Source organism: Rissa tridactyla, chromosome 9, assembly GCF_028500815.1.
Source record: "Rissa tridactyla isolate bRisTri1 chromosome 9, bRisTri1.patW.cur.20221130, whole genome shotgun sequence".
Taxonomy (NCBI): domain Eukaryota; kingdom Metazoa; phylum Chordata; class Aves; order Charadriiformes; family Laridae; genus Rissa; species Rissa tridactyla.
Genome location: NC_071474.1, coordinates 14,356,777 through 14,381,087, shown reverse-complemented (window position 1 = coordinate 14,381,087; position 24,311 = coordinate 14,356,777). Strand labels below are relative to the sequence as shown.

The 24,311-nt window shown below is 45.1% G+C and overlaps 1 protein-coding gene across 8 annotated transcripts in view; it reads left to right on the top strand.

The window, feature by feature from the left end:
- Positions 1 to 2,885: 2,885 nt before the first annotated feature.
- The window catches only part of MYO5A (myosin VA), a 105,005-nt gene continuing 83,579 nt past the window's right edge, over positions 2,886 to 24,311 (top strand). For 7 of the 8 annotated variants that reach the window (XM_054214456.1, XM_054214453.1, XM_054214450.1 and 4 more), the window contains exons 1-3: positions 12,107 to 12,452; positions 21,042 to 21,152; positions 22,628 to 22,799. In XM_054214456.1, the coding sequence (XP_054070431.1) occupies positions 12,174 to 12,452; positions 21,042 to 21,152; positions 22,628 to 22,799 (562 nt within the window). In that variant the 5' untranslated portion in view covers positions 12,107 to 12,173. Of the gene's footprint in view, positions 3,061 to 12,106; positions 12,453 to 21,041; positions 21,153 to 22,627; positions 22,800 to 24,311 lie in introns of those variants that run through there. The other variant, XM_054214457.1, reaches the window with a different exon arrangement.

Sequence of the window (24,311 nt, the reverse complement as noted above, 5' to 3'; positions counted from 1 at the left end):
AGCTGGTAACTGAAACCAGCCCTGTTTGTTTTCTACAGCTAAAAGTTACAGGCCTCATCCTTGTAGTGCGAGAACATAGGAAAGGGTAGGAGGAGGATTTTAGCCTATGAATTCCTCAGTTGGCTTTGTCTGCCTTTCCAGACTCTCCACTTGGAGTTACACTGATGGCCAGTGTTGAATATACAAAGTGGGTAGGCCCATCCACTGTGATACATAAACTATCTCATGTTCCTTGTTACTGATATCTCTTACTTCCGTGCCTCTCATGATTTCCTTTTTTTGTTTGGCCAACAGAGAATCCACCGCTCACTTGTGGTACAGCGTGACAGCAACAGAATAGGAAGTCCTAGTTGAGAAGGGAATTTTTCTGCCACAGTTGAACAGATCATGGATGTAAACAGAACATAGATGTAAGAAAAAAGATGCTTTGTAGTCACTTGTGAAAAAAATTTTACGTAAACTAACCTCAATTCATAGCAGGATTATTTTCTTTCCTTTTTTTTTTTTTTTAATTCAAATTCAGTATAAAATTCTGTATGTGGACTGTGTCAGCTACATCAGCCATACATTGTCAGCTGGGATACCCTAGGATATATCCTCTGAAATCAAATGCCATAAATGTTATTTTCAAAAAGATACTATGCAAGATATGAGATGAGGACATTTAAAATCTTGCCAGTAAACGTTTTGATGCAGGAGATGCATGTTAAAGTAATAATGAAGTAGTCAGTCTAGATGCATTACGAACAGGTTGTTTCTTGGCAACTTTCGGTGCCCCCAATTCCTGTCCTTAATGGCTGATTTGAAATCCTGGTTTATGCAAATTGTGTCAAATCATAGCATATTTTGGACTCATATCTATTTTTTGCTGGGGCTTATAATTACATTTGGCTCCTGAGCTCCAGCTGTGAATGGCTGATACAGTAATCCACAGTCCAACTGAACTCCTGAAATTAGTATCTTTGAATTTAAAATAGGTATCATCCCGAAGAAAGGCTATTAAATATCAGACATGAAGCAGCACACAGTCAGAGGGGAGGTTTAGGTCCCTTCTGAAAATGAAACTGAGATCTCTGTGGTTCATACATCCAGATTCTTAGATTAAGCCCATTAAAGGGGGATGATCGCACTCTTAAATGAACCCCAGATCACTTTTTTGTTACATATGAAAGATGACTGTAGCTGTAGTGTAGATCTCTCTGTTTTGCCACAGTGTCTGCGTGAAGAGCAGCTGTGCAAACAGCCAAACACTTCACCCCTGACCTGGGCACCAATGTGCAGGAACCAATGCTTGGCTTCTCACAGGACTGAGAGCAAGTGCCCAGTTCTGCGGTGGGAGTGAGCCTCCCAGGCATGGGCAGCACCAGTAATCGCGGTTGATACTCCTGGACATACTGGCAGAACGTGGGAAGGAAGGTATTTTTTTAAATACAATTCTCGTTAGAGCGTCAACTCTGAACTCTCCGAGCAAAATCAAGATTTTTATTTTTTTTTTAGCCTCTTTTCTGAATTTACTAACCTTTTCTTTACTACGTGTGAAGACCATATATCTGTCCCCAATACAAACTCCAGGTAAGGCTCCATATCTTCTTGACTCTTTTTCATTTGTGCTTGCTACTGTCTCCATCTCCTTTCTTTGACAGCAGCAGTAGAGTACAGCTAGGTTATGGCATTTATCAGGAGTCTTTATTCTGGGACTCAAGGTAGCTTGATTTTTATTTCTGCTGTTACTCAGTTGATCAGTGACTTTGTGCAGATCGCCCATCTCTTTCACGGCTCATTTTCTCTGTAGAACAGATTTGTCTTTTTTTGGTAGTCACAGCAAACTTCAGGGGGAGTCCAGATACTACCCACTGAATAGAGCGCTGTTATCTAAACAGTTGAATTCTGCAGAGATGGTACCACTTAAAAAGTCAAAGCGCTTTGGTGGAGAATGTGGCAAAGAGAACTGTTTCAAGCTGGTTTTGTACTTTGGACCACTTGGACCGGTGGGATGCATTCCCAAGGTGGAAAAGGAAAATACAGAGAGAGTAACAGCTTCAGTTCTGCTGTCAGAAGAGCTCTTGTCATAAGGTGAACTGTAAAAAACACCCATTAATGATTCATAAAACAAATGAGCTGCCATCTCAAGACCTAACCAGAACAAGGATTATGCTTCTCATTCCCTTTTGACATGGAAGTTAAACTTTTCAAAGATGGGTAACTTCATTTCTGGGTGAGAACTGGATTTGCATATTGAAGGAGCTGTTTTGGGCCTGGTTCTCGTCAGTGCTTTCAGTGGTGGTTTGAGCGATCAGGGTGCAACCAAGCTGGAAGAGACTGGATACAATTTGAAGGGTGGGATCAGAATAGGGGAAGGAAAACAAGAAATGGAAAACTTGGCACCTGGCGAAAGGTGTGCTGAAATACATGATGGGAAGGAGGGGATGGGTGTTGGGATGGCGGCCAGGCGCAGAGGGGCTGCAACAGGCTGTGACCCAGGTGTAAATCTAATGAGACGAGGCTCATCTTCTCCCCGCGCTAACGGGGGTCACCGCTGGTGGCAGGGACCGTCCCGGGTACCGGGCGCCGGCGATGCCGGGTGTGGGAACGGCGCCTCGGCACTACAGGGGCAGGAAAGCGACACGCATTACAAACGTCCCCGATGACGAAATGAGCCGTTTGTTCGGTCTAGGAGGGAAAAAATAATAATAACAATAATAAAAAAAAAAGCGTGATGGGGCGAGAGGGGCGGGATCCCGGCCCTTGCCCCGAGCGGGAGGCGGAGCGGGCTGCGGCGGGGGGCGGCCGGTGGCGGCGGGTCCCTGCCAGCCCTGCCTCCGGCTCCGGCAGCGCCCGTCCGCCGGGGGGAGGCCCCGCCGCCGTCCCCCCCGCCGCTCCCGGCATGCACAGAGCGGCGGCCGCCCCGCCGACCGCCAGGTAGCAACATGGCGCGCCGCGCCCGGGCCGCCGCCTGAGCATCCTCCCTCCTCCTTCCCTCCGCCTCCCGCCGCCGGGCTGCCGCAGAGGGGCCGCCCGCCCGCGCCCGGCGCCATGGCAGCCTCCGAGCTCTACACCAAGGTAGGGCGGCGGCGGCGGGGGAGCGCGGCCCGGGCGGAGGGAAGGAGGGAGGGAAGGAGGGAGGGAGGGAGGGATGGCGCGGGTATCTCTTCCCAAGATGGACCCGCATCCCGGCGGGGCGCGGGGCAGCGTGCCCGGCCCGCTGGGTCGGGGCACCGCCGGGCCCCGGAGGGGGTGGGAAGGGACCGGGCCCCGCAGGGGAACCGGCCGCGCTCCCCCCCAACCCCCCCGCGGCGGGGAGCCGCCGGGAGCCGCGCTGGGCTGGGATGCGCCGCTCCGTTTTGGGGTAGAATAGCCCTTCCCCGGCGTTCCCCGCTGCTCGGTCATCGCCTTCAGCAATAGCGTCCCGTTCCCTCTCGAAAAACCACCTTCGACGACAATTAAACTAACCTTTTTTTTTTTTTTATTTTGGTGACGCTGCACCTTTAGATTGTATTTATTTTGCTGGCAGTCGTTCAGGGGTCCTGCAGCCAGCAGTGATGCGGTGTGTGACTCTCATGCGCTTTTTAAATGGGCGTTTTTCTGATCTTTTTAGCCTGGTGCGTTAGCGTCTCACCAGTTTCTACCCCGGAAACAGTCACTGGCCTACGCCTCTCCATGATGGCAAAGCCTGCAAATTGAGAGATGTGGGAATGGTTGTTTTATCCGCTAGCAACGCCCTGTTTGCATTGCTCTGCCTTGGTCTAGTGCAAAATACGAGAAAAAAAAAGTCAGACCCTGTTTTTTTAAGGGCAGAAGGGATGACAGGGGACACCAGACCTGAGCACCCCAGTACAGCACGGTAAACTCCCAAGTACTTGTTTCGAAAAGCTTGCACAGTCAAAGTGTGTTTTATCGAAAGCCATGCCGTCTGGATCCTTGAGCCACTTTATGAAATACTCCAAAATTATCCCCAGTCTAGCTCTCTGTGGGAGGAGAGAAAGGAAAGGAGACAGCCTTTTTGTTTTGGGATGAATAGTTGACCTCCAGTCAGATACGGTGGAGAGAATGTTGTCTGCATCGAACTGGACAGACCTTTCAATAGGCTTGACCATACCTGAATAGTGCGTTTGTGTAGGAGAGACTGAATGTGAGGAAGTGAGGTGCATGTCTGCACCCCCTAAAGAACGCGAAATACATTAGTTGATAGGAGTCTTGGTGTCTTGGGTCTCATAGAAGGATCTCTCTGTTAACTGTCCTTGCAAAAAGGGATGAAAATTAGCACTTCTGGTCAAGAGAACAATGGTACTGCAGAGTTGTTCCCAGGTGCCCAGCAGACCTCCTCTATGTAAGGAGTTATTTTGGAAAGGTATTTGTGATTTGTCTCTCTCTGTGGATGTTCTTGTTATGGAATTATAATGTCTCCTAAAGAGTTGATCAGAAATAATTATTTTTTATTTTTTTTAATGTATTTTAATTTCCAACCCGGACTGACCTTGAATTAATTTCCTTGAGTGGTTAAATCCTTTGGTCAGAAGCTGCCCCGAAAACGTGGGTGTCCTGTTGTCTTGGGACTGCGTTACAGTGGGAAACTGAGGGCCCCGTGTAACTCCCGAGGAAGCCACGGCCCTGGGTCGGGCGCCGGGACGGGAAAGATGCTGGGCCTTTGAGAGGGACCATCTCTGCCGCCTTCCCCACGTAAAGCCATCATGCTGCTTGTCACGTTCAGTATCTCATCCGTGATTAAGTGACATAAATAATGGATTTAAGGTCGTAGCATGCAGAGGTGAAAAGAGCAACCACCAAGTCAAACAAGCGCAGGGTGATCCTCCGGTGGGGACTGGCTGGGTGACGGCGGCCAGGGAGATTGCTTCTGTGCGTTACTCACACTACAGGCTGCTCTTGTCTTCTTCAGAGCCACATGTAGGCACAGAAAGAGCGACTTTCACATCTCTCTGATACTGGCAGGCAGAGCCAGGATTGTCATTCAGGACAGCTGCTTCAAGCACCAGAGCCTCCAGTAGAGCATCGACGCTTAACGTGTGGCATTGGCGTAGGTCTTTCTCTGGCAAGAGAAGTTTCAGGGCAGAGAAATCGCTGCGGACTCTGTGTCCCGAAGCGAACGACCTGGCAGTTCCCTCACCCTCTCCCACTGGAAACCCACCTCCCGGCTTGCCCGAGCTGTTCAGGGAGCTATGTTCATGTGAGTTACCTGGAGTTGGTAAAATTGTGTTAATGACTGGATGACCAGCGTCGCAAAGCAGCTGTCAGCATCTCTTCAGAGGTTGTCCGAGAACGGGAGAAGCAGAGTTCTTATATCCAGCTGTTTTCTGTGGACGTGGGGCTCGCTGCTGTGTGCTTCGGTGTGTCCAGTTTTGCTCAGATGCACTGTTAAGCCTTCAAACTTGGCATGCCAGCGTAAAAATAGCACCCACCGCAACAACCACGTGTGCCCTCTTGAAACAGAAAAAAGGAACGCTTATTTTCCCAAGCTAAATTATTTTTTTGTTAGAAACCAGCGATACACGTTTTTGAAGAAGTCGCGCCACTCCTATGGAAATCCTGTTCCTTTGGTTCGTCCAGGTGTGTATTCACGCTTGGTGACCATATAGACAGCCTCCTTGTTGTGCGTGGTTGTAGTTAATCCAGAAATTGGGATTTACGTTGAAGGACTGGCTCCAGCGTGCTCACAAGCTCGTCGTGAACAACGGGCCCAAACTGTGCTGGGCTTTATATTCCTGTGCCTGGTGATGCTGTAGATGCAGACTCTGCCGGAAGGCGTTAGCTTCAGTTTTGGGGTGCAGCAGACTAAAACTGCGCCATCGGTTCTATCTCAGGCGTTCCTATTTAAAACATTATGCCTGTGAGCCGTGTTTCCCTGGTCCCATTGGACGTCTGTCAAGGGCAGGTCGGTGGTCCTGCTGTAAGACCGTTTCTGAAAGTTTTGGTTCTTTGACTTTAGAAACAAACTCAGGGGAATCTCGAAGTGTTTCCTGAGTCACCATAGCCCCGCTGAGCTGTGGTTGGTTGTAGCTGATCAGCGTTTCAGTAACTATTGACCAATGACAGACAAATACCTACTTCTGCTGACCCATAAAAATTGATAGGGGCAATCTAGGCCGTGTGTTGGCTTTTGTTAAGTGTAATTTGCTTTCCTTGTAAATGAAGAACAAATGAGAACGCCTTCCCTAGGCCTGGAACTCACCCGCTTCTCCGCACTGGCCAAACCGCCACCATTCCTGTTAGACTTTGTGAGTTCCAGGTGTGTAAAACCAAACCCCAGCGTGTGCTCTCATTGCCTGTACCTGAGAATTAACAAAGCTGATCGGACATTTGTTTGTGCTGCCTCTTCTAAAGTCAGAGTGAAGAGTTGACATCATTCAGTCATCTTTGTTCTCCATTTCCATCCTTTTTTCCCCGGGTTTGAGTTGCTTCTGTTTCGTGCTCTGCTTTCCTAGAGCACTCTGCTTTGCCCTCTCGGGATTTCTGTTTCAGTTTTGTACGGCTGTGTGCAATGTGCGTGCTTATTTATTTGTCCATTCAGCCAGACATTTATTTTTATTCTTGCTGCTACCAATACGTCCCTCCCTTTCCAGTATCTTTGGGATTAGGGGCAGCGAGCCCCAGGTAGCTTGTTCCTAGTTTACCTAATTCAATTTCAAGTAAAGTGAGTGGAAATATTCCTTCAAACATAGAGGAATCGGTAAACGGTTTTCGCTGGAGAGCACGATCTGGGCGAGCTGAACTCTGCAGCTGGCCTTCAGTCCTGCGGCTCTCTCCTTGAAACGGCTCAGTTTGAGGGTTTATAAGCAGTAAATTGAGCTAGGGAAGCGTCAGAGGGAACTGCACAGAACAAAAACCCGCTTGTGCGGTCCCCAGCGTCGCGAGGAGCCCTCTCTCGCTTTCCTGGGGCTGTTTGCGGGCGGCTGCTCTGGGCTGGACGCCCGGGTGTTGCAAGGCTTGCGCTTCCCCATCAGCCCTGCTGGCTCTTGGCAAGCGAAAATGGCAAAGGGCAGATGCCGACCAGGTTATGGGTCTTCTTGGGCATGTTAATGGTATACAGGCAGGGAAACACAGCAAAAAAACCCAACCTGAGCATAAGAGTGGAAATATAACTGCATTTCCAAATTTCTGCGCTTATTAGTGGGCTTTTCTTGGTGTTTAAAAAAAAAAAAAATCTGCCTTAATTATGTAGTCTTGTATATTGCTGTTCAAACTATTGCATGGGACGTAAGTGTTTTCCAAACGTTACGCAGTAGGTCGCTGCTTCGTTCTTCCAGAGCCGTGGTGGCCGGTCCCCCAGGGGTGGGAGCCATTCGTCCCCCGGGGTGGGAGCCGTTCGTCCCCAGCGCAACCCGGGCATCCCCCTCTGCTCCGGCGTCGCGCCCGAGCAGAGGCTGTGGCAGACATCACACGCGTGCTGCCAAGCAATTCCATCTGCACGCGACAGCGAGCCTTTACAGTTCATTGTAGAACTGTATCTCTGCCTCTTCTAAAAATCCAATGCGGAAGAGGGGGTATTTCAGACGATTTTCTGCTTCAGGGACCTGCTGTGTCACTGGGATAAGCGCGATGGCAGCTCTGCCAGGGACAGCTCGCAACTGTGTGCACCAACTTTATTCCTGTTGCCTTTAAATTGAAGGTGCCGGGGATATAATTACCCAACAGGCTAACAATACTTGGTTTAACCTAGCCTTGACATTTTATTATGTTTTTGTTAAAAAAAAAAAAAAAAAAAAAAAAAAGGTTTCCTGCAGTCGGATGCCAACCACAGCAGCCCAAGAAACCGAACAAACTCTTAGCTTTCTAATGGCCGTTTTGCGACATGTCAGCAATCTGTCATTCTTGTTAAAAGCATCTGTGAGCCTTGGGAAGGAAAACGAGCGATGGGTTGATTGGGAGCCCAGTGGGGGCCGGAGCTGCTCCCCAGGCCCCGCGTGTGTTCCTCAGCGGAGGATAAAGCGGTGCCACCCTTGGCGGGGCGGTGGGGACGGGGAGATGGCAAGCTGCTCGCCTGACCTTCTTGAAAATAGTTTTTGGGAGGGCGTATCCTCTAGGGCTAATGAAATGCTGAAAGTGTACCACTATTGGGAGCTACTTTGGGGGGAGAGGAGATCATAGTTTCAAAACTTTTTTTTTTTGCTGTAGACCTAATCTTAAAAGTTGCGTGAATTCTTTGTTGCGTGTAAAGAATAATTGTGAAGGTCCCGTTTATAATAATTGGTCTGATTTGTTTGATTCTTTGAGTTATTGTGTTAAAATATTTACCTAATAGTATTAGTGGATTACGTGGGTTTCCCCCCAAACTGTCACCAGCAATCCTTGCAGAATAATAATGTCTGTGCATCGAGCTGCCACTGGTTATTTGCAGTCTGTTTGTACCGCGGTGATTTTGTAGCGTGTGCCAGATGGCTTGGGTAATGGATTACTATTATTTTTTAGATAAATTAAGTGATGGGACAAAGTGCTGTTGAGCTATGTCAGTAAATGTGCGCAGTGACCGCCTTCATCTTCCGGTGAGCCACAGAGCTCCAGGTTGTGTTGGAAGGGAAAGGCGGCAGGTCGGGCAGATGTACCTGGCTCTTAGGGTCTCCTCCTGGAGCCTTTGGGAGTTTAATCCTCTCCATGCGTTCTAATAACAACGTAGTTTGTCTCTCTCTTTAATGGGACTCATTGTTTAATCTCTGTAGGTCTAAAGAAGGCATTTTTGTTATTGAAATTTGCTCATTGAACCAGTTGAATTGGAGGAAGTCACAGAAACGGTCAGTATCACAAGGTTGCACTGTTTCTGGCTGGTCTATTTTTAATAGGATTTAAAAAGAGCAAGAAGGGAGAGTAAGGTTAATCGTGGACGGTGTTTCTGCTGTGAGGGAAAAGCAGCGCGCAGCTGGCCCGTGCTGTCCTGTGGGTACCGGTGGCATGGCGCCCGGATTGCTGGCAAGTCAGAAGAGCCTCTGGAAGAGACCTCGGAGGAGCAGACACTCAGGGTGTCCGACGGGGACGTTCATTGAATTTGGATTTCATGACTTGACAGCACAAAGCATACACAAAACAGATATTTACCTATTTGAAGTCTAGTGTATATCGCTGGAGGCTTTGGCGCTTGCGTGTACGTGTGAGCACCCATACAGACACTGCTGGCTTGAAGGGCGTCTTGGCTGGGGGAGCAGGATGGACCCAGTTCCCCTTTGCGCTGTCAAGCAGCAAGAGCTCCTCTGATAAGAGCCAGTGGTTTGTTCTGTGCCTCTCGATTAGAGTCAGCTCAGCGTGGCTCGCGTGGATGAAGTTAGGGACGAGCCGAGTCTGAGCTCCTGTACTCGGATGGGTTTTCTTTCATATGCGTGAAGGTGCAGAGGTTCTCCCTGACCCGACGTTGTGCTGGCTGTGGCGGGGCATTTACTGCTGTGTCTGTCGCGATTGCCTCTGACAGAGCATTTGTACAGTTGGGGACAGGGCCAAGAAACGGCGTTTGGGCAAGGCTGTTGTTCCTCCTGCTTCGTTAGCAAGCGATTGAAGGAGTTGAGGCAGCAGCGTGCACCTTCTGCTTGTCTTCTCCGCTGCTGAATGAGCGAGGAAGAACTTTCTATTTCCCCTTAAAAACAGGTGGTTCTTGTTGCAGGAAATACGGTGTTAGGGTCAGAATAAAAACATGGCTTTTGGAAATTTTCATTATGTCTGTGACTTTGGCTTTTTCCTCAGACTATATCTTTTTGCTTAAGTTATTCTCATAGACTGTAACCCCGCTCGTGATGCACCATAACATGTTTTGGGGATGATGCTCCTAAGAGTTTGATTGGTTTAAATTGGTATGAGGTCTTTCAAGTAAGTGGAAGCGCATTAGGCACAAAATTAAACCAGTTATCTAAAGTTCAAGGGAGACAGAAAAAATTCAGACTCTGTTGAATTCAGAGGCTCTTTGTGCAGTAACTTTTTCCTTTTGTTGGCTTTATTTTGAGCCGCATCCAGGATGGAGAGTTGGGTTGCTAAGGCCTCGTTTACCAATGCTAAAAGCAAGGCTTTGAGTGACTTTCCTGGCAGAGAACAGCACTTTCATGCCCCTGCCAGGGCCGCGCTCGCTGCCACCCTTTGCTTAGGACAGCATCGTTTCCTCCTCCGGCTCAGCGCTGCCTGGCTTTGCTTCACCCTGGCTGCGCTTAAGCCTGGTCCCGCAAAGAGAAGTCTTCACTCCATGTGAGAAATCGCATTTCTTAATTTTATGCTTTGAAATCAAGCATGCAAATCTGAAAGTGGGTCCTTTGATTCTTTATTTCCTCTTATTGTAGGGAAATAACTTTGCTATCCTATACCTGCTCAGAGTAATTCTTTCAGGAAAACAATTGGAAAACATCCCCTAGGGATGTCGTCATGTTCTTTGTGTTAAGCTCTGTGTACACAGTGTTGCACTAAGTTAGGGCCTGTTTACTTAAAACCCGATTTTAATATTTAATAGCAAGAGTCTGTCTACTTAAAACCCAACTTTAATCTTTAATAGCAAGAGTGTATTTTCAGGAGTAGCGTCCGCTTTCAGGACCCCCACCGTCTCGTGGTCCCACTCATCGTCTTTTAGCATAGCCCACTTTCTCAGTTTGCTCCAGGCAGCAACTGAACGAGAAATACCCTGTGAGACGGTGGGTAACCTGAGCTGCCCAGTGCTGGGCGGGTGGGAAAAGCACCGGAGTTATCGAGCTGAGGATCTTGATGACTTGTGGGATCTTCCTGTTCCCAACCATCCGGGTCACAACCCGTGCCTTTTCTCTCCCAATACAGCTGCTGTGCTGCCTGCTCTCAGTTACTCGCACTAGTTGGTAGTTTTATTTCTATATATCTTAGTCTGTTTATATACAACTAAAGCGTAAGGAAGAGATCAGTGCTGGCTAAAAGATTCGTGGCTTGGGGTTTTTTTGTTTGTTTTGTTTTTGAAAAGAGGATAAGTACTTGGTGCAATTACATTAGAGGAGTGCCCTTCTTGCTGAATCCTGGGCATTAAGCAGCTGGAAGGGAAGCACAGGAAACATTAGGCACTGCTAATGAAGTTTAAAGACTAGACTCCTACTGGCTGTCTGTGGATTGCAGATATTGACCCAACTTTTAGTGTGAGTATCTGCGAATCTTAACACAGATTCTGAAGAAGGTGAAAATGGATTACTTACAAAAGCAGAGATCTTGTGTCTTTACACCATCTGTTCTCCTTAGTGGCATGGATTTAATGTCTTTGTCCTGTTAATCTGGGATAATAGCAAGAATTGTCAGAGATCTTTCCCTGAATAATAATGGCACGGAGGCACTCAAAGCCAGGGTAAAGCTTCTTAAAGTGTTAAGGGAGAAGAAGGTACAAACCCAACATCAAAAAAGGAGGTATGGATGGGAGTCACCATGCTGACGGTGGGTCTGAGGAGCAGTATGGAGGCTAGACTGGAGGAGGAGCAGCCAGGAACGGAGAATCCAGCTGTGCCTGCAGGGTCGTCTTCCAGTCTGGTGCCTCCAGGCTGTTTGGTGAAAGTTATGGTTATTTTCAGAACGTCTTGAAAGCGGTTGCATTTCCCTCATTGCTTATCAAGTCTTCATTTTTGCCTTTTAAGCTCGCTTCAGGTGTGGCTGTAGGTAAGGCTGTCGGGGTAACTCACAAAGAATAAAAGCCGCCGCCGGTAATTAGCAGGAGAAGTGGCTTGTTGAGTTTATATAGCTCTTAGGAGACAGTGGGGATGGTTGAGAGCAGACTCTTCCAGGCTACTTACACTGTGGTCTGATAAGAGCCCTTGCTTTAAAATTAAATGTAAAGGCTAAAGCTGCGTTGCTTTGAAGAGCTCCCATTCTGCCTTTATAGTAGTTAACACGAGGGGGAAACACGACGTGTGACTGGTCATGTCCGGTTTCCTAAGGTTGCTGTGTGGTTAGATGTAAACTGCACGTTTCTAGCTTGACAGTCCTAAATATAGAAGAACAGAAGGCTTCTCATCTGAGTGCCTTTCACACCCGTCTGGTCTCTTTTTTGTAAATGGATATGAAAAATCATGAAATCTTGCTGCAGTTACTGACGGCATCTTTGAGCTCTTCAATTTGATTATCACAAGACAAGACAACTTAGTGATTACTTTGTGATTTACAGGAGGACACTCTTGCTCTTTGTAGAGCCAGAGAAATAAACTAAAAATACTCTGAGTCAGTCTAACAATGTGGGAATTCATTGCCCCATCATGGCTCGTCACACGTTACTCTCTGCAGACTCCATGGGTTATTCATCAGTATCTTTAAAGCAGATGACCTCAGTTGTTTTGCTGAGGAAACCAGAGAGAGTTCCCAAGTTGCCTTATGAGCTGGTGCACACCAATACAAAAAATATGGACATATTTTCCACGGAGATTGAACCGATTTTGCCCAGAAAGGAAACACCAGCAGCCTCTGAAAGTGCTGAAAATCAGTGTTGCACAAGCTATGGGATGGAAATAGATGGTTTAGACTGCATGTATGTTAAAGTAAGTAGAATATATTTGGTTGTTTTCTTGGTTTTAACACAGGTGAAGGCTGTATAGCCAAGCAGATAATAATTTATTATTATAATAGTTTATTAATAAAGGTTTAAGGTAAGTAGAGTTTTGACTGGAGATGATCTGGAGATATATAAAGAAGGCTTTTTCAAACATGCCAGACCATAATTTCATTGTTTAAGACGTTGTCTCTCTTAGAAAAATCTTATATGGGGAAAAGCGTTTGCGGAAGTTGTTAGAATTTGTTGTCAGAGTGCACTTCTTCCTTGTGACGATCTTATGTACTGGAAATACAACGGCAATATGAACTTTCTGCAAGCAATCAAATAGGTAACACTTGTAGAGCAGGGGAGTGGAATAGTTTCTGTAAGGCTAAATACGGTATACAATTTCCAACCAGCGTGTAAGGTTTCGGTTTCACTCCCCCCGCCAGCACAGAGGCGTTTTCCATAATTTCTCGTAAATTCCAGGTTAGAGCTGGACTCGGGCGACGGGCTGGACCGGGTGGTGTCAGAGGCCAGGGCATCCCCGCAGCAGGGGATTTACCAGGGCAGGGCTGAAGATCCCCGGGGAAGGAATGCCGGAGAGCTGCCGAGAGCAACCCCGTGGCCGTTAACCCCAGTTCTGCTTTCGCAGCTTCCCCCGACGCTCGTGGAGGCTCTTTGGGAGGTTTAACGCTGGTGGTTGGTGTTAAGTTAGAGCTTGGCAGGTTGTTCGCACAGTCTCCGGTTTCCTTGCGTGGGGACTTGCTGCTAATAGCCCATGAAAAAATGGTGGGACTAAATACAGCTGCATTAGATGGGCTTCTCTGATGTCAGGTTGCTGTTATAATGGGGCAGAAATGTGTCTGTGGTGTGGACGTGACCACAATGACAGACTTATGTTCTGGGTGAGCTGAGTAAAACTAGTTTTCCCTGAATAACTCCAGCTAAGTCGGTAAAAGCTCCGTTTTAATGGTGTAACTACATCTCAGCCTGGGGCTTCTGTGTTGTTCTAACAAAAAAAATAATCAGTCATTTTGGATTTTTAGAACGTCAAGCAGGTATTTTACTTTCAGTGTGATTTTGGGGGGCGGCTAGGATTAAGGGAAAACAAACGAATGCTGTTTGGACCTGAGCTCGACTTTACAGAAAGATACTCGGAGAAGTACAGCCTTACCTACTATCAAAGTTTATGCCAAGTATCTTTCATTTCTAACTTTTAAGTTAAGCTGTCACAGTTAAATCGGCAATTGCCCATACTCCGGATGTTTTACCGATACCAGAAGATTCAGCCTTGTTTCACCTCTGTGAGCTAGGTGGTCTATTGTGGCTCCACTACTTTTTTTTTTTTTCTCAATAACTTCTTGTTTCAAAGTGCTGTGGCACGGCGCGGCGCGGTGCATCTGCCCCATCAATACAGCCCTTTATTTCCCTTCCTGCCGAAGCGGCTGCTGGAGACACCAGATAATGCCATGGCCGGGGTGCAGATGGCTCTGTGCTGAAGCAGAGACGCCGGGACAAAAGACAACGCTTCCTCTTTCTGCCTCTATGAACCCGGGGCGAACAACCAGCTGCAGCCAGCGCCACGAGCCCCTTCTGTCCCCGGGAGAAGCCTGGGCCGTGCTGCCTGCGGCGAGAAACGGGTCAGTTGCCCCGTCTGCGGTGGGTGAGGCTCCTGGAAACTTTGGGGAAAATAATTGTGAAAAGCACCTCTAAGATCTTAAATCCGTTCAAGGGCTTGAGAAAATGAAAGCAACATTTGGCGGCGTGACATCAGCACTTAAGAGTATATATAAGAAACATGAGGGTCTTGACTGAATTTATACCAGTGGCCGGGAAATAATACTTATTTTCAGCATTTAGTTAATTGTGCTGTGAAGTCTGTGTTACGACTTGCATCATCTTAGCGTTAAAATCCTGCAACCACTTGTTTCATTTCGCCTCGTAGTGTTTGTTTTCTTGGATCTTCAGTTCAGGCATCCATGAAGTTAATCGTGACACGTTGAATGTTTTTTTGTGTATTCCGTAAGTATTGCCTTCTTTTTTTTAATTTTTAAATTGGAGGATTTTTGTAATAAACCCACAGTACTCCCTGGAAGCACCCAAGCATGAAATCGTGCATCCTTTTCCTAATACTCTTTCTTCAACGCAACATGTCTCATTAGCTTAATATTCAGGGGTTGGCTGTAGTTGTTTCATTTGCCCTTAAATTTCTTGTGGCCACTCTTCCTCAACTCTTGTAACATGTTTTTCAGGTTGGATGTATTAGGTGTTTCGAGGCAGACTTATAATTAACTTATTTTTGAAATCCCTAGCATATGATTCCGTTCAGTATGGCCTTCGTTTTGGTGGTAGGGGTGGGAACGCCGTGCCGTGTGTGCCTCTCTGTGGGTATGACCCCGAATGAAGTTTGACGTGAGTTGGGGTATTTTCCCGTCACTCATCCCGGGGCAGGCATCCCACTTCTGCTCGCCGTTTTTGCTGATCTTGTTGTGGTTATTCAGCTGGTTTTGTGTCTCAGTTGATAATACAGCCTTAATTGAGCCCTGCCAGAAGCATCATGTGGGCAAATTCACAGCGTACCCAAGCGGGGCTGCATGTGACTCCCCACCGGTGTTGGTGGCTTCCAGCGGCGGGTGCTACTGGCATCACGGCGTACAAGCCACCGTGGCCGAGGAGGGAGAAGAGCCTGTGAAAGGGGGTCTGCGAAAAACACCAGGAGCTGGCAAATGCCCTTCCCGCGCCCAGCATCTTGCGGGGGTGAATGGGCAACGTTGTGATAACTGGAGTATTGTCTGGGTCAGCAGTGACTGAGCATAAACCAGCTCTGTCTCCCTCTGCACCGCGTTTTGCAGAGAAGGTCAAGTACAATCAACGTAGAATCCACAGAATGGTTCGGGTTGGAAGGGCCCTTAAAGATCATCTAGTTCCAACCCCCCTGTCCTGGGCAGGGACACCTCCCACTAGAGATGTTATGTTTGTACATAAAATGTAGAAAGCTGTGTTTTTGAAGATGAAGAAAATTCATGACTTTTAAAATACTCAAATACTTTCATGTGTTTTAACTCCTTAAAAATGTTTCTTCTAAAAATCGTATCAACTACAACCTGGGATCGTAACTGTTCTTTGATACATTTGGTAGTTTAAAGTGAAACACTTGAGTTTTCTGGCCTTGGTGTCAGGCCCAGCGTGTAGATTTGCAGGGTGATCATTTTCTCTGAATTTCAGGGGGAAGGCCGCTAATAATCGTAATATTTAAAGAAATAAAAAAAATTACATTTCCGTTTGCTGATCAAATTTGCCTATAGTAGCATGTATATATATATCCTATGTCTGGGACTTAGCTTTTCTTGCATCCCTTTGAAGTAAGGTGAAGTTTCAGGTGAATGTAAGTCAATGGACATTTTCCCGGCAGCCGAAGATAGTTGTAAGTCGTGCTGCAGTGATTCTTTGTGGGATGCTGATAGTTTTTGATTGTACCTTGTACAATCAAGGCGTGTTTGGCAAGCAAGCTACAAGTTGGTTTTGGTGTTACTAGCGCCAGGCTCTAAATACAAACAATGCCTTATAAAAATGCTTAGAAGAAAGAAAAAAAAAAACCAACAAAAAAACCAACCCCAGACTTTGATACCCTTAGGATTCAAATGTAGTGGATATTTATATAGTAGATGAAATAACTCAAGTGCAACAGATTTTTTTTCATTGTGCTGCCATTGAAGTAGTTCCCGTGTGTGTGGAGAAGGATGCAGTGCCTTACGTGCCGAACCTTGGGTGTTTCAGGCACTGTGACCCAAATGTGCAAACCTGGTGGTGTCGAAAGCTCGTCGTGGTGGTGGCCGAGGGTGAGCTCGAAGCCCTGGTGGCCACTGTCCCCGTGTGGGAGCCCCACGTGCCGCCGGTTGGGAAATTCCCGCTGGTCAGAGCGTTACGTGGTAACGTGGGACTATTGATCTTCCTATTAGGTAAACTAACTAGGTGAGATTATTTGTCAGATAAAACACTAGTACAAATTGTCACATACATTTTTCTCCACTATGTGTCATGATATAAATGTCTTTTTGAATTAATACTTCCTAAATATCAGGCCTTAAACTGTACCAGAGGTATATAAATGGCTGTTGCTGAGCAACAAGACAGAAAATAACACTCCATGCCCGAAGAATGCTGCTGACTTTTAAGAAAATTGATAATTTTTCTTTTGATTCTCTTGCAAAATTAATGATGCCGTTTCCCTCAGGTCGTAGGAAAAATTTAGATGAGTCGGTCAGAGGTTTTGTTCCAGCCTGCTTATCATGGAAATGCTCTACTTTCCTTTCCCTCCTGGTTATTTGGGCATTTTTATGAAAGGAAAGTCAAATCTTGTCTTTCTTTTCAAGCTGCAAGCAGCAGCCGCCCTTGGTTAATAGAAATGCGGTGCTTCCTTGGGACTGCCCGCGTGGGGCAGGACAGACGGCAGAAATTTTAGGAAGAAATGGGACCTGCTCTGTCGTCCTCTGTGGGCGACCAGGATCTCTTTGTAGGGGGTCCGGGTTGGTCAAGTTAAGGCTTGTGTTCGACCCGTTACTCACCCAGCCGTGCGTCTGCTTATATTGTTAATATAAAAGGTGAACTTTTCTGTTCTAAGTGTTTCTAGGCTCAGCATTACCAGCCACGGTGGTGGCACCGTGAACCAAGTATAAGGGAAAACATAAAGGTGAAAGGAAATTAATCTAATAGCACCAAATGGTCTTTTCAGAGCAACCCCAAGTGAGGAAATCCCGCAGCTCAGGAAATCCTTTTCTAATAAGTTTGCATTTTGCATAGATAAGTCCAACGCTTTGCAGCGTGAACTTTTACAACTCTGTGCTCTGTTTTGCAGTTACGCCTCGCTGCCACAGAGACTTTTCTTTTTAGTGCAGGCAGCTCTCTCCAGGTGGCCGTGTTCAGCTACCGACATTGAATGCTTTTGGTCAAATTTAGCTTTGACTTTCACCACGTGTTGCTGTTGCATCGGCTCCTCCGGCCAGCGCTGCCAACATTAATGGGATCTCTTTGATCCAGACACTAATGAGCTGCTTTATTCCTACCTCAAAATGAGGTCACCCTTGAAGGAGAGAGGGGCAGCCCCTTTTAAGTTTTTCATGGTTAATACCCGGAAGAGCGTGTTTTTTGAGGCTGTCTGTAAGTAAATAAATAGATGATCTCTGCTGAAGCGAACATCATACAAGTTCACTCATATGGGTAGATCATGCTGAGAAACTAGGGACGGGTTTTTATGAGTTGAAATTTTCTTTTTTTTCCTTTTCTGTTTTGGATGTAGATTATTTCATGAGCTCGTTCAGCTCTTACCAGAGAGCTGCTAAGCTGGGGAGATAGCTCTGTCTCCTTCTGCAGTCGTCGTGATTGTGCAACGGGAGGGGAAAAGAGTGTGAGTGCTGAAGCGACTGCTGAGCCGCTTGCGTGGCTAATTCCATTCTCTCAGCAATGTCAGTTAGTACTTCAAGAGGTTAATATCTCAGAAGAGAGGCTTTGTGAGTCATATGGTCTCATTTGATAGATAATTATTATAGTCTGCTGATTTCTTCATGTGATCTGAGATCAAATCATGTGGTATGGGAGAATACTGCAATTTCCTATTATATTTTCTTATTATATAAAATTGTGGTAACGCAGCAAGCTTTCTGACCTGCCAGTGAAAAATGAAACTCTTCCCTGTGTTTTTTTTCTGCTGTGAACTCTTTTGGAGTCTCTACATAGAGATCGCTAAGCCGTTGCCTTTCAGCAGCCCAGCTCGTCCTTCCTTGAACCAAGTACGGTGATTCCAGACTTCCATGTGATTTTGGACGTGGTGGCGTTGTTTTACGTCAGTCTGCTGAGGCTGGAAGAAAGTCTAGGCAAGAAGCTGAGTTTTGAAATCTCCCTGTGAATACGCATTTATTTATTTGTTTTCCTTCTGAATTCAAGAGTATCTCATCTGAAAAAAAAATAAATAAATCATTCTGGTTTTGGTTTGTTTTTTTTTTTTAACTCGTTTAGAGTGAGTGCTGGTCCTGTGAACGCTGGGCTGGAGATGGCTGGCTGCTGGTGTGGCTTTGGGGTGGGCAGGGAGGACCACGTGCTGCGTGTCCTCCTCGTGCCTCTTCCAGCCCTACGTCTCCCAGGAGGGTAGGAAAAGCCATCGGTGGTGAGCCAGAAATGAACCTGCGCAGCGGTATCACCTGGATAGCAAAGCTAAGTTTGTTAGGGCCCAATCAATACTGAAAAGTGCAAGTGACGCTATCAGTAGGCCTGGGTTATCATGAAGGGGGGTAACAATGTTTACGTAAAATTTCATGCACTGCCTTTCCCTAAGTAAATCATACTGTTATCTCCCCTATCAGCAGTTTTGTTCTGGTGTTCAAAATTTACATTGAACTATTGCAAAGAGTAATATATTCATTGATCATAATCAGGCGTGGTTTCATTAGAAGTTCATTTGTTTCTTGCCATAATTTTTATGCTCATTTCAGTGCACTTTTAGGCTAGAATTTCCTTCCCTGTCTAGAAGGCTGACTCGCAAATCAGTGTCTCTAGAAGTTTATCGTGCTTTAGTCTTATTTTAATGTGGTCTTAAACTTGAATGTATATAATAGTAAATAAAGAGGGGTGAACAGTAGACACACCAGAGTAAGATATTTCCCGAGAGAGGCCCTTGGTCCTGTTTCTACCCGTGGTGGCGCATTGTTTTCTGCTTGTTGGGTCCCACTAAAGGCTGGGCAGCAATGGGATTTGAACATCCACTGCTTATGTAAAAGGTAGAACGAAAACCTGATTTTCTAAATCACTCTGCTTAAATTAACGAGGCAAGAATGCTGTGAAATGATTCAGTGCTTATTATTAGGAGCATCTCTCCCCTTCCTCCCACCTGGTCTTTTTACCAGGTGTTTTCTTTGGCAGGGATTTCAGGCTAGGCAGTGATGCTAGGGATGAAAAGCTGCAGCTTGGTGCTCACAGGATTACTTTAATGTCTGTAGGGTTGTGTCATGTGGAAGGTTCAGCTGTCTGTCGTAACCCAGTTTCTATGGTGATCTGTTCTCTGTTTTTTCCTTCCCTTCTCCAGACAGCAGAAAATGTACGGTTTCAGCTGAATAAATGAAAGGTGCCCATTTCACGCTGGCATAGATCATGTAGTTAGAAACTGCGACGCAGCATTCGCTGCCTGAAGTTAACAGTATTTGCGTCTCACAAGGCTGCTGCCTTTTTTGCATGAGGAAACTTTTCTTTGTGTAGCCTAGAGGAGACCAGCCTGCTAACCGGTTTTGCTAGGCAGGCTTTAAATGCTTTCCTCATTCGTATTACATTTACTTTGCTTTCTGTTAATTCCTGTGACGAGAGGGAAGCAATATCCCATCCGAAATGCTGAGGGTGGGAAACTGCGGCTATTGCTGACGGGGGGGAAAGCCCTGGGCAAAGTGTGGTGCGTATTTGGTCTTCAGCTGTGTCTGACACTGCAGCATCTTTGTGTTAAACTAAAAAACTTCCCTGCTTTCTCGCGGGGTTTTTATTTTTTTATTTTATTTTTAAATAAAAGCGAGTTCTGTGAACGGGTGCAACGGGGTAAGTTTGGATATATGTGTGTTGATGAAGTTTTACAGGGAAAAGAAAAAACCACGTGGAAAAGAAAGAAGACATTGCTCCCGAGCGTGCTGCGTGCCGCTCATAGTGGTATGGGGTGATCTCAGTGCTCTCTAGGTATTGCAAGGGCATCGGTTCGGAAGCCTTAATATATTAAAAACGTCACAGCCTTTTCCTTGTGTTACTCAAGAGTGGTTTTCATATGTACATATTCGCATGTACATGCAACTGTATAAGTAACTAGATGGTTTCCATACGCATTTACTTGATTCTTGAATATGAGATAACCATTATATCTTCACTCATTTAAAAATATGAATATTCTTTCTGGTTTTTAAAACAAGTCATGTGTTTGTTCTGGGTTACTTTTATGACTAAAGTTTGTGTGAAAATGCTCATTAATTGGAAGGCTGGTTTGGGTTTTTCTTTCTATTATTTGGAGGCCTTTTCAGTTTTTTTCTTTCGGCATTCTGGAGATAATCCATTTTAAACTTGCCCTATTTGCCACTACAAAGGAAAGAGCTTTTAATACTTGAGATCAGATAGCTTTGCCTGAATTAACACAGATGTGCCCAAGTGCTCTCTTAGGGGAAAAAAAGCTACGTAATGTTATATTGCAAATGCGTTTAGAATCTGCTCAGAAGAGTTTCTCCAAGTAGCTTTTTGACAGCCAAGTTTTTGATCTCTCTGAAAACACAATATTTTTTTTCTTTGTAGATTTTCAGCATTGAATATGTACCCTGGAACATTATTTTGCGTGGGAAATGCCCTTTTCTTTCTGTGTCGGCAGTAAAATTAAGCTCGTGTAGCCTTTTATCAATAGATAGAAGAACTTATTCACCTCAGATGTACTAATTAACTTGTCTCTTGCTTAAGGTTTTGGCTGTTAAATGTGTATTTAAAAAAAGAAAAAAAAGGTTGTTTTTGGTGTCATGTGTATTGGTGGTTTAACTCTATTGCAACAAAAAGTCACTGATCATCTGCCGTTGTTCTTGTATTGCAGTATGCCAGGGTTTGGATCCCTGATCCAGAGGAGGTCTGGAAGTCGGCAGAACTTCTCAAAGATTATAAACCTGGGGATAAAGTCCTCCAGCTTCGACTTGAAGAGGGCAAGGTAGGTCTACGTATCGTCCATAAGCTGATTGTTCTTGCTCTCGAGCGGAGATGCATGTATCTTACACAGGAAGCTATATTGTCAAAATAGATCCGTATTTGTGTATGTGCAATTATTCTTGTCCACCCACTTTGAGTAGTATTTTTTTGTGTGACAAATTATACTGTTTATTAACAAAAATCCATTTTGCCTAATTTTTAAAAATAAAATAAAACAAAACATGTTGCTTTTATCCAGCTGCCTGTTACACTCAATTGCATCATCTTTTTCTACTTATGCCGTTAAAGCTACAACCCTGGTTTGATATTCCAGTGAGGACAGTGTTGCAGAGAAAGAATTGTGACTTTTGAGTTGAGCACAACCCTCAGAAGGTTAATAAAGATAAAAAGGGGCAAGGATTAAAAGCATTACGAAAATGATGCTGTATACAGTGTAGAGAAATGATGAAGTGTCTACGAAAAGCTCACATCCTTCTAGTGAAGGCCTGCCCTTTTTTTTCATGCCATTTAAATGGTTATTTAATTTTAATATATAATGATGGTGATCCCCAAGATCTTCTCATGGAAAATAAAGACCTACTGCAGTTGGTCAAATATTTATTTTTAATTTTTCTTCTTCCAGTGGCCATCTTAGATCCTACTTTCATGTAGAGATCTACATAGCCATGAAGTAAAAAGAACAGATTATATATATAGAATAGCTTCTAAATAAAAACTTTTACTTGAATGCATTTCAGTCTTTGACTCACTCACATTTCTTATATGGCAAGCTGAGAACAACCTTTCTGATGGGACAAGATTAATCCCTCCCCCATATTCCATGCTGTGTGGGGACGCTGCATGGTTGAGTACCGCATGTAGCAGAATGGGGGTGTTTGCCAATTAAGTCGTGTTGTGTGGGGACAAGAAAATACCTGGTAAATGAAGTAATTTTAGACCTAGAGGCAGATGCAATTAAAACGTTTTCATTAGAGATTAATTTATATTTGCAAAAATTTTAAGTAGTATTTTTTTTTTCTTCAGTTTATGTGTTCTTCATGGCGTTCTGCCAGTGTTCTTGTGTCGTATTACTGGGTACGAAGCTGGCTACAGACTGATGGGGATCTGCTTCCTCTGGCTGCTCCGCTCAAGAGGAAAATAATATGAATAATATGAAAAACTAGCTAGATTTAGGATATAACATATCTTGTTTTATTTAACAAAAAGATTTAGGAGTGAAAGAAAGGAATTTGCTTAAGTAATAGTTTAAAAAGATGATGTCTCTTTATGGTTGCCTGTCACGTATAGAAAACCCTTCTGGGAAATTTTAAATGACGTTTTTGGAGAAAGAACTGTTCCCTCAAATCACCAGAAAAGTTAAATCTTGCATCATGCTTTGTGACTGGGGCGTGATTTGCCGGGAAGAACGGTTGGAGGGACTGCATGAGGAAACCTGCGCACCCGCTCTTTCAGCGTGCGTTTCCCTTTGATTTGCAGGACCTAGAATATTGCCTGGATCCGAAGACCAAGGAACTCCCGCCCTTGCGAAACCCTGACATACTTGTTGGTGAAAATGACCTCACAGCGCTCAGTTATCTCCATGAACCGGCTGTTTTACACAACCTCAAAGTTCGATTTATAGACTCTAAACTAATCTATACCTATTGTGGCAAGTACTGTCTTTTCATACCATAATCTTTGCGTAAAATGCTACAGACAGCAAAAGGAAAGCTGACTATTGATAGGCGTGCTTTTAACTTAAAGTCATTTAATGATGGGACATGTTGGGCTGTTCTTAGGAAAGTCCCTGTGTTTGCGGTCATTAAATGCATCAGATAGACTTGAAAGTGTCAAAGTTCAGAGAAAATTGACTTTGCTTTGTATCCCTCTAGCTTCCCAGTGGACTCTGTTTATAAAATGTGTATTCAGCAATTTTAGTGTGCTGGGATTTTTATGTGTTTTACGGGATTCCTGGCTGGTTGGTGTTCCCCTTGGGCTTGTGTAGATAGGCACGGGCTGGTGGAGAGCTTTACGCGGGGCAGATGCCCGTACAGTTTGGTGGATTGATGCCTACCTCTCCATCGAGGTAGGCCCCTCTATCCTTGGGATATACCAATTTTCTTTTTCATGTTTTCCAGTTAGTGCCACTACAGGACTGAATCCGTAACAGTGCGTGAGCCAGCGCTTGCCCGTTCACAATTATGAACAATCTTGGTTTTAAAAATGCCACTGAACTCCCAGTAGAGGTTACTCAAAGTTGTAATTGCCTGTGATATTTTCAGATGGCCAGAATGGGGGAAGTCACTTTAATGATCACTTCATCATAGGTTCAAAATTGCAGCCGAGATTTAAAGAAACATTGTGAGAGAGTTCAGGCTTAAAATTGAGATTTCATGCTTCTGGGCTTTTTTCCTGTATGTGCGTGTGTTCCTTTTAAATCTCAGCGTTTAGTCAAAATACATTGCTAACTTTTAATACAACCTTTCAATATAAAAACTTTATTATTTTTTCAAATATTGAAATATGTACTTTGGATATTGTATTAGTGCATAAGAAATGGTTTAAGTCATTGGTGGATTTTTTACATTTTAAGCTGAGTAAAACAAAACATAATACGATGACGTGATTGCTGGAAACCAGATATTGAAAATTTCCTTCTTGTAATTGTTTGATTAAGGCAAAGACACGTTCTTCCAGTAGGTGTAGCCAAATTGTCTTTGCATATTCATTGTAGCTCAGTTTATGCCAAACAGAAAACATGCCCCATGATTTCTTAAATATGCAATTTAACTTTGTCTTTAATCAGACTTCTGTAGGATGGTCCCAGTTTTGGGTATCGCATGCCGGAGTATATTGAGCCTTCTTGATGTTGTCATATATTAGACTTGCTGTTTATAATTTCATTGTATTTCGCGCTACTTTGCCAACTGTGGTGTAGGGAAGTCATGCTGCAAGGTGGCCCTTGGCAGATACTGGCTAATCCTGGCTGCAGGTGTCTGAAGCAGGAGTTTGTGTTTTGCAGCTGAAGGCCTTGTCCTGTCCTGGCCTGCACATGGAGTACGCCAAGGGTCAGATTTTCCCTCTCCTGGTCCCTGCTGCAGCTCCACTCATGGTGATGGGTACGGAGAGCTAAGGCGGGCCGCACGTTAAAGATGTTGTGATGGGTGGACTGCAGGCGTTG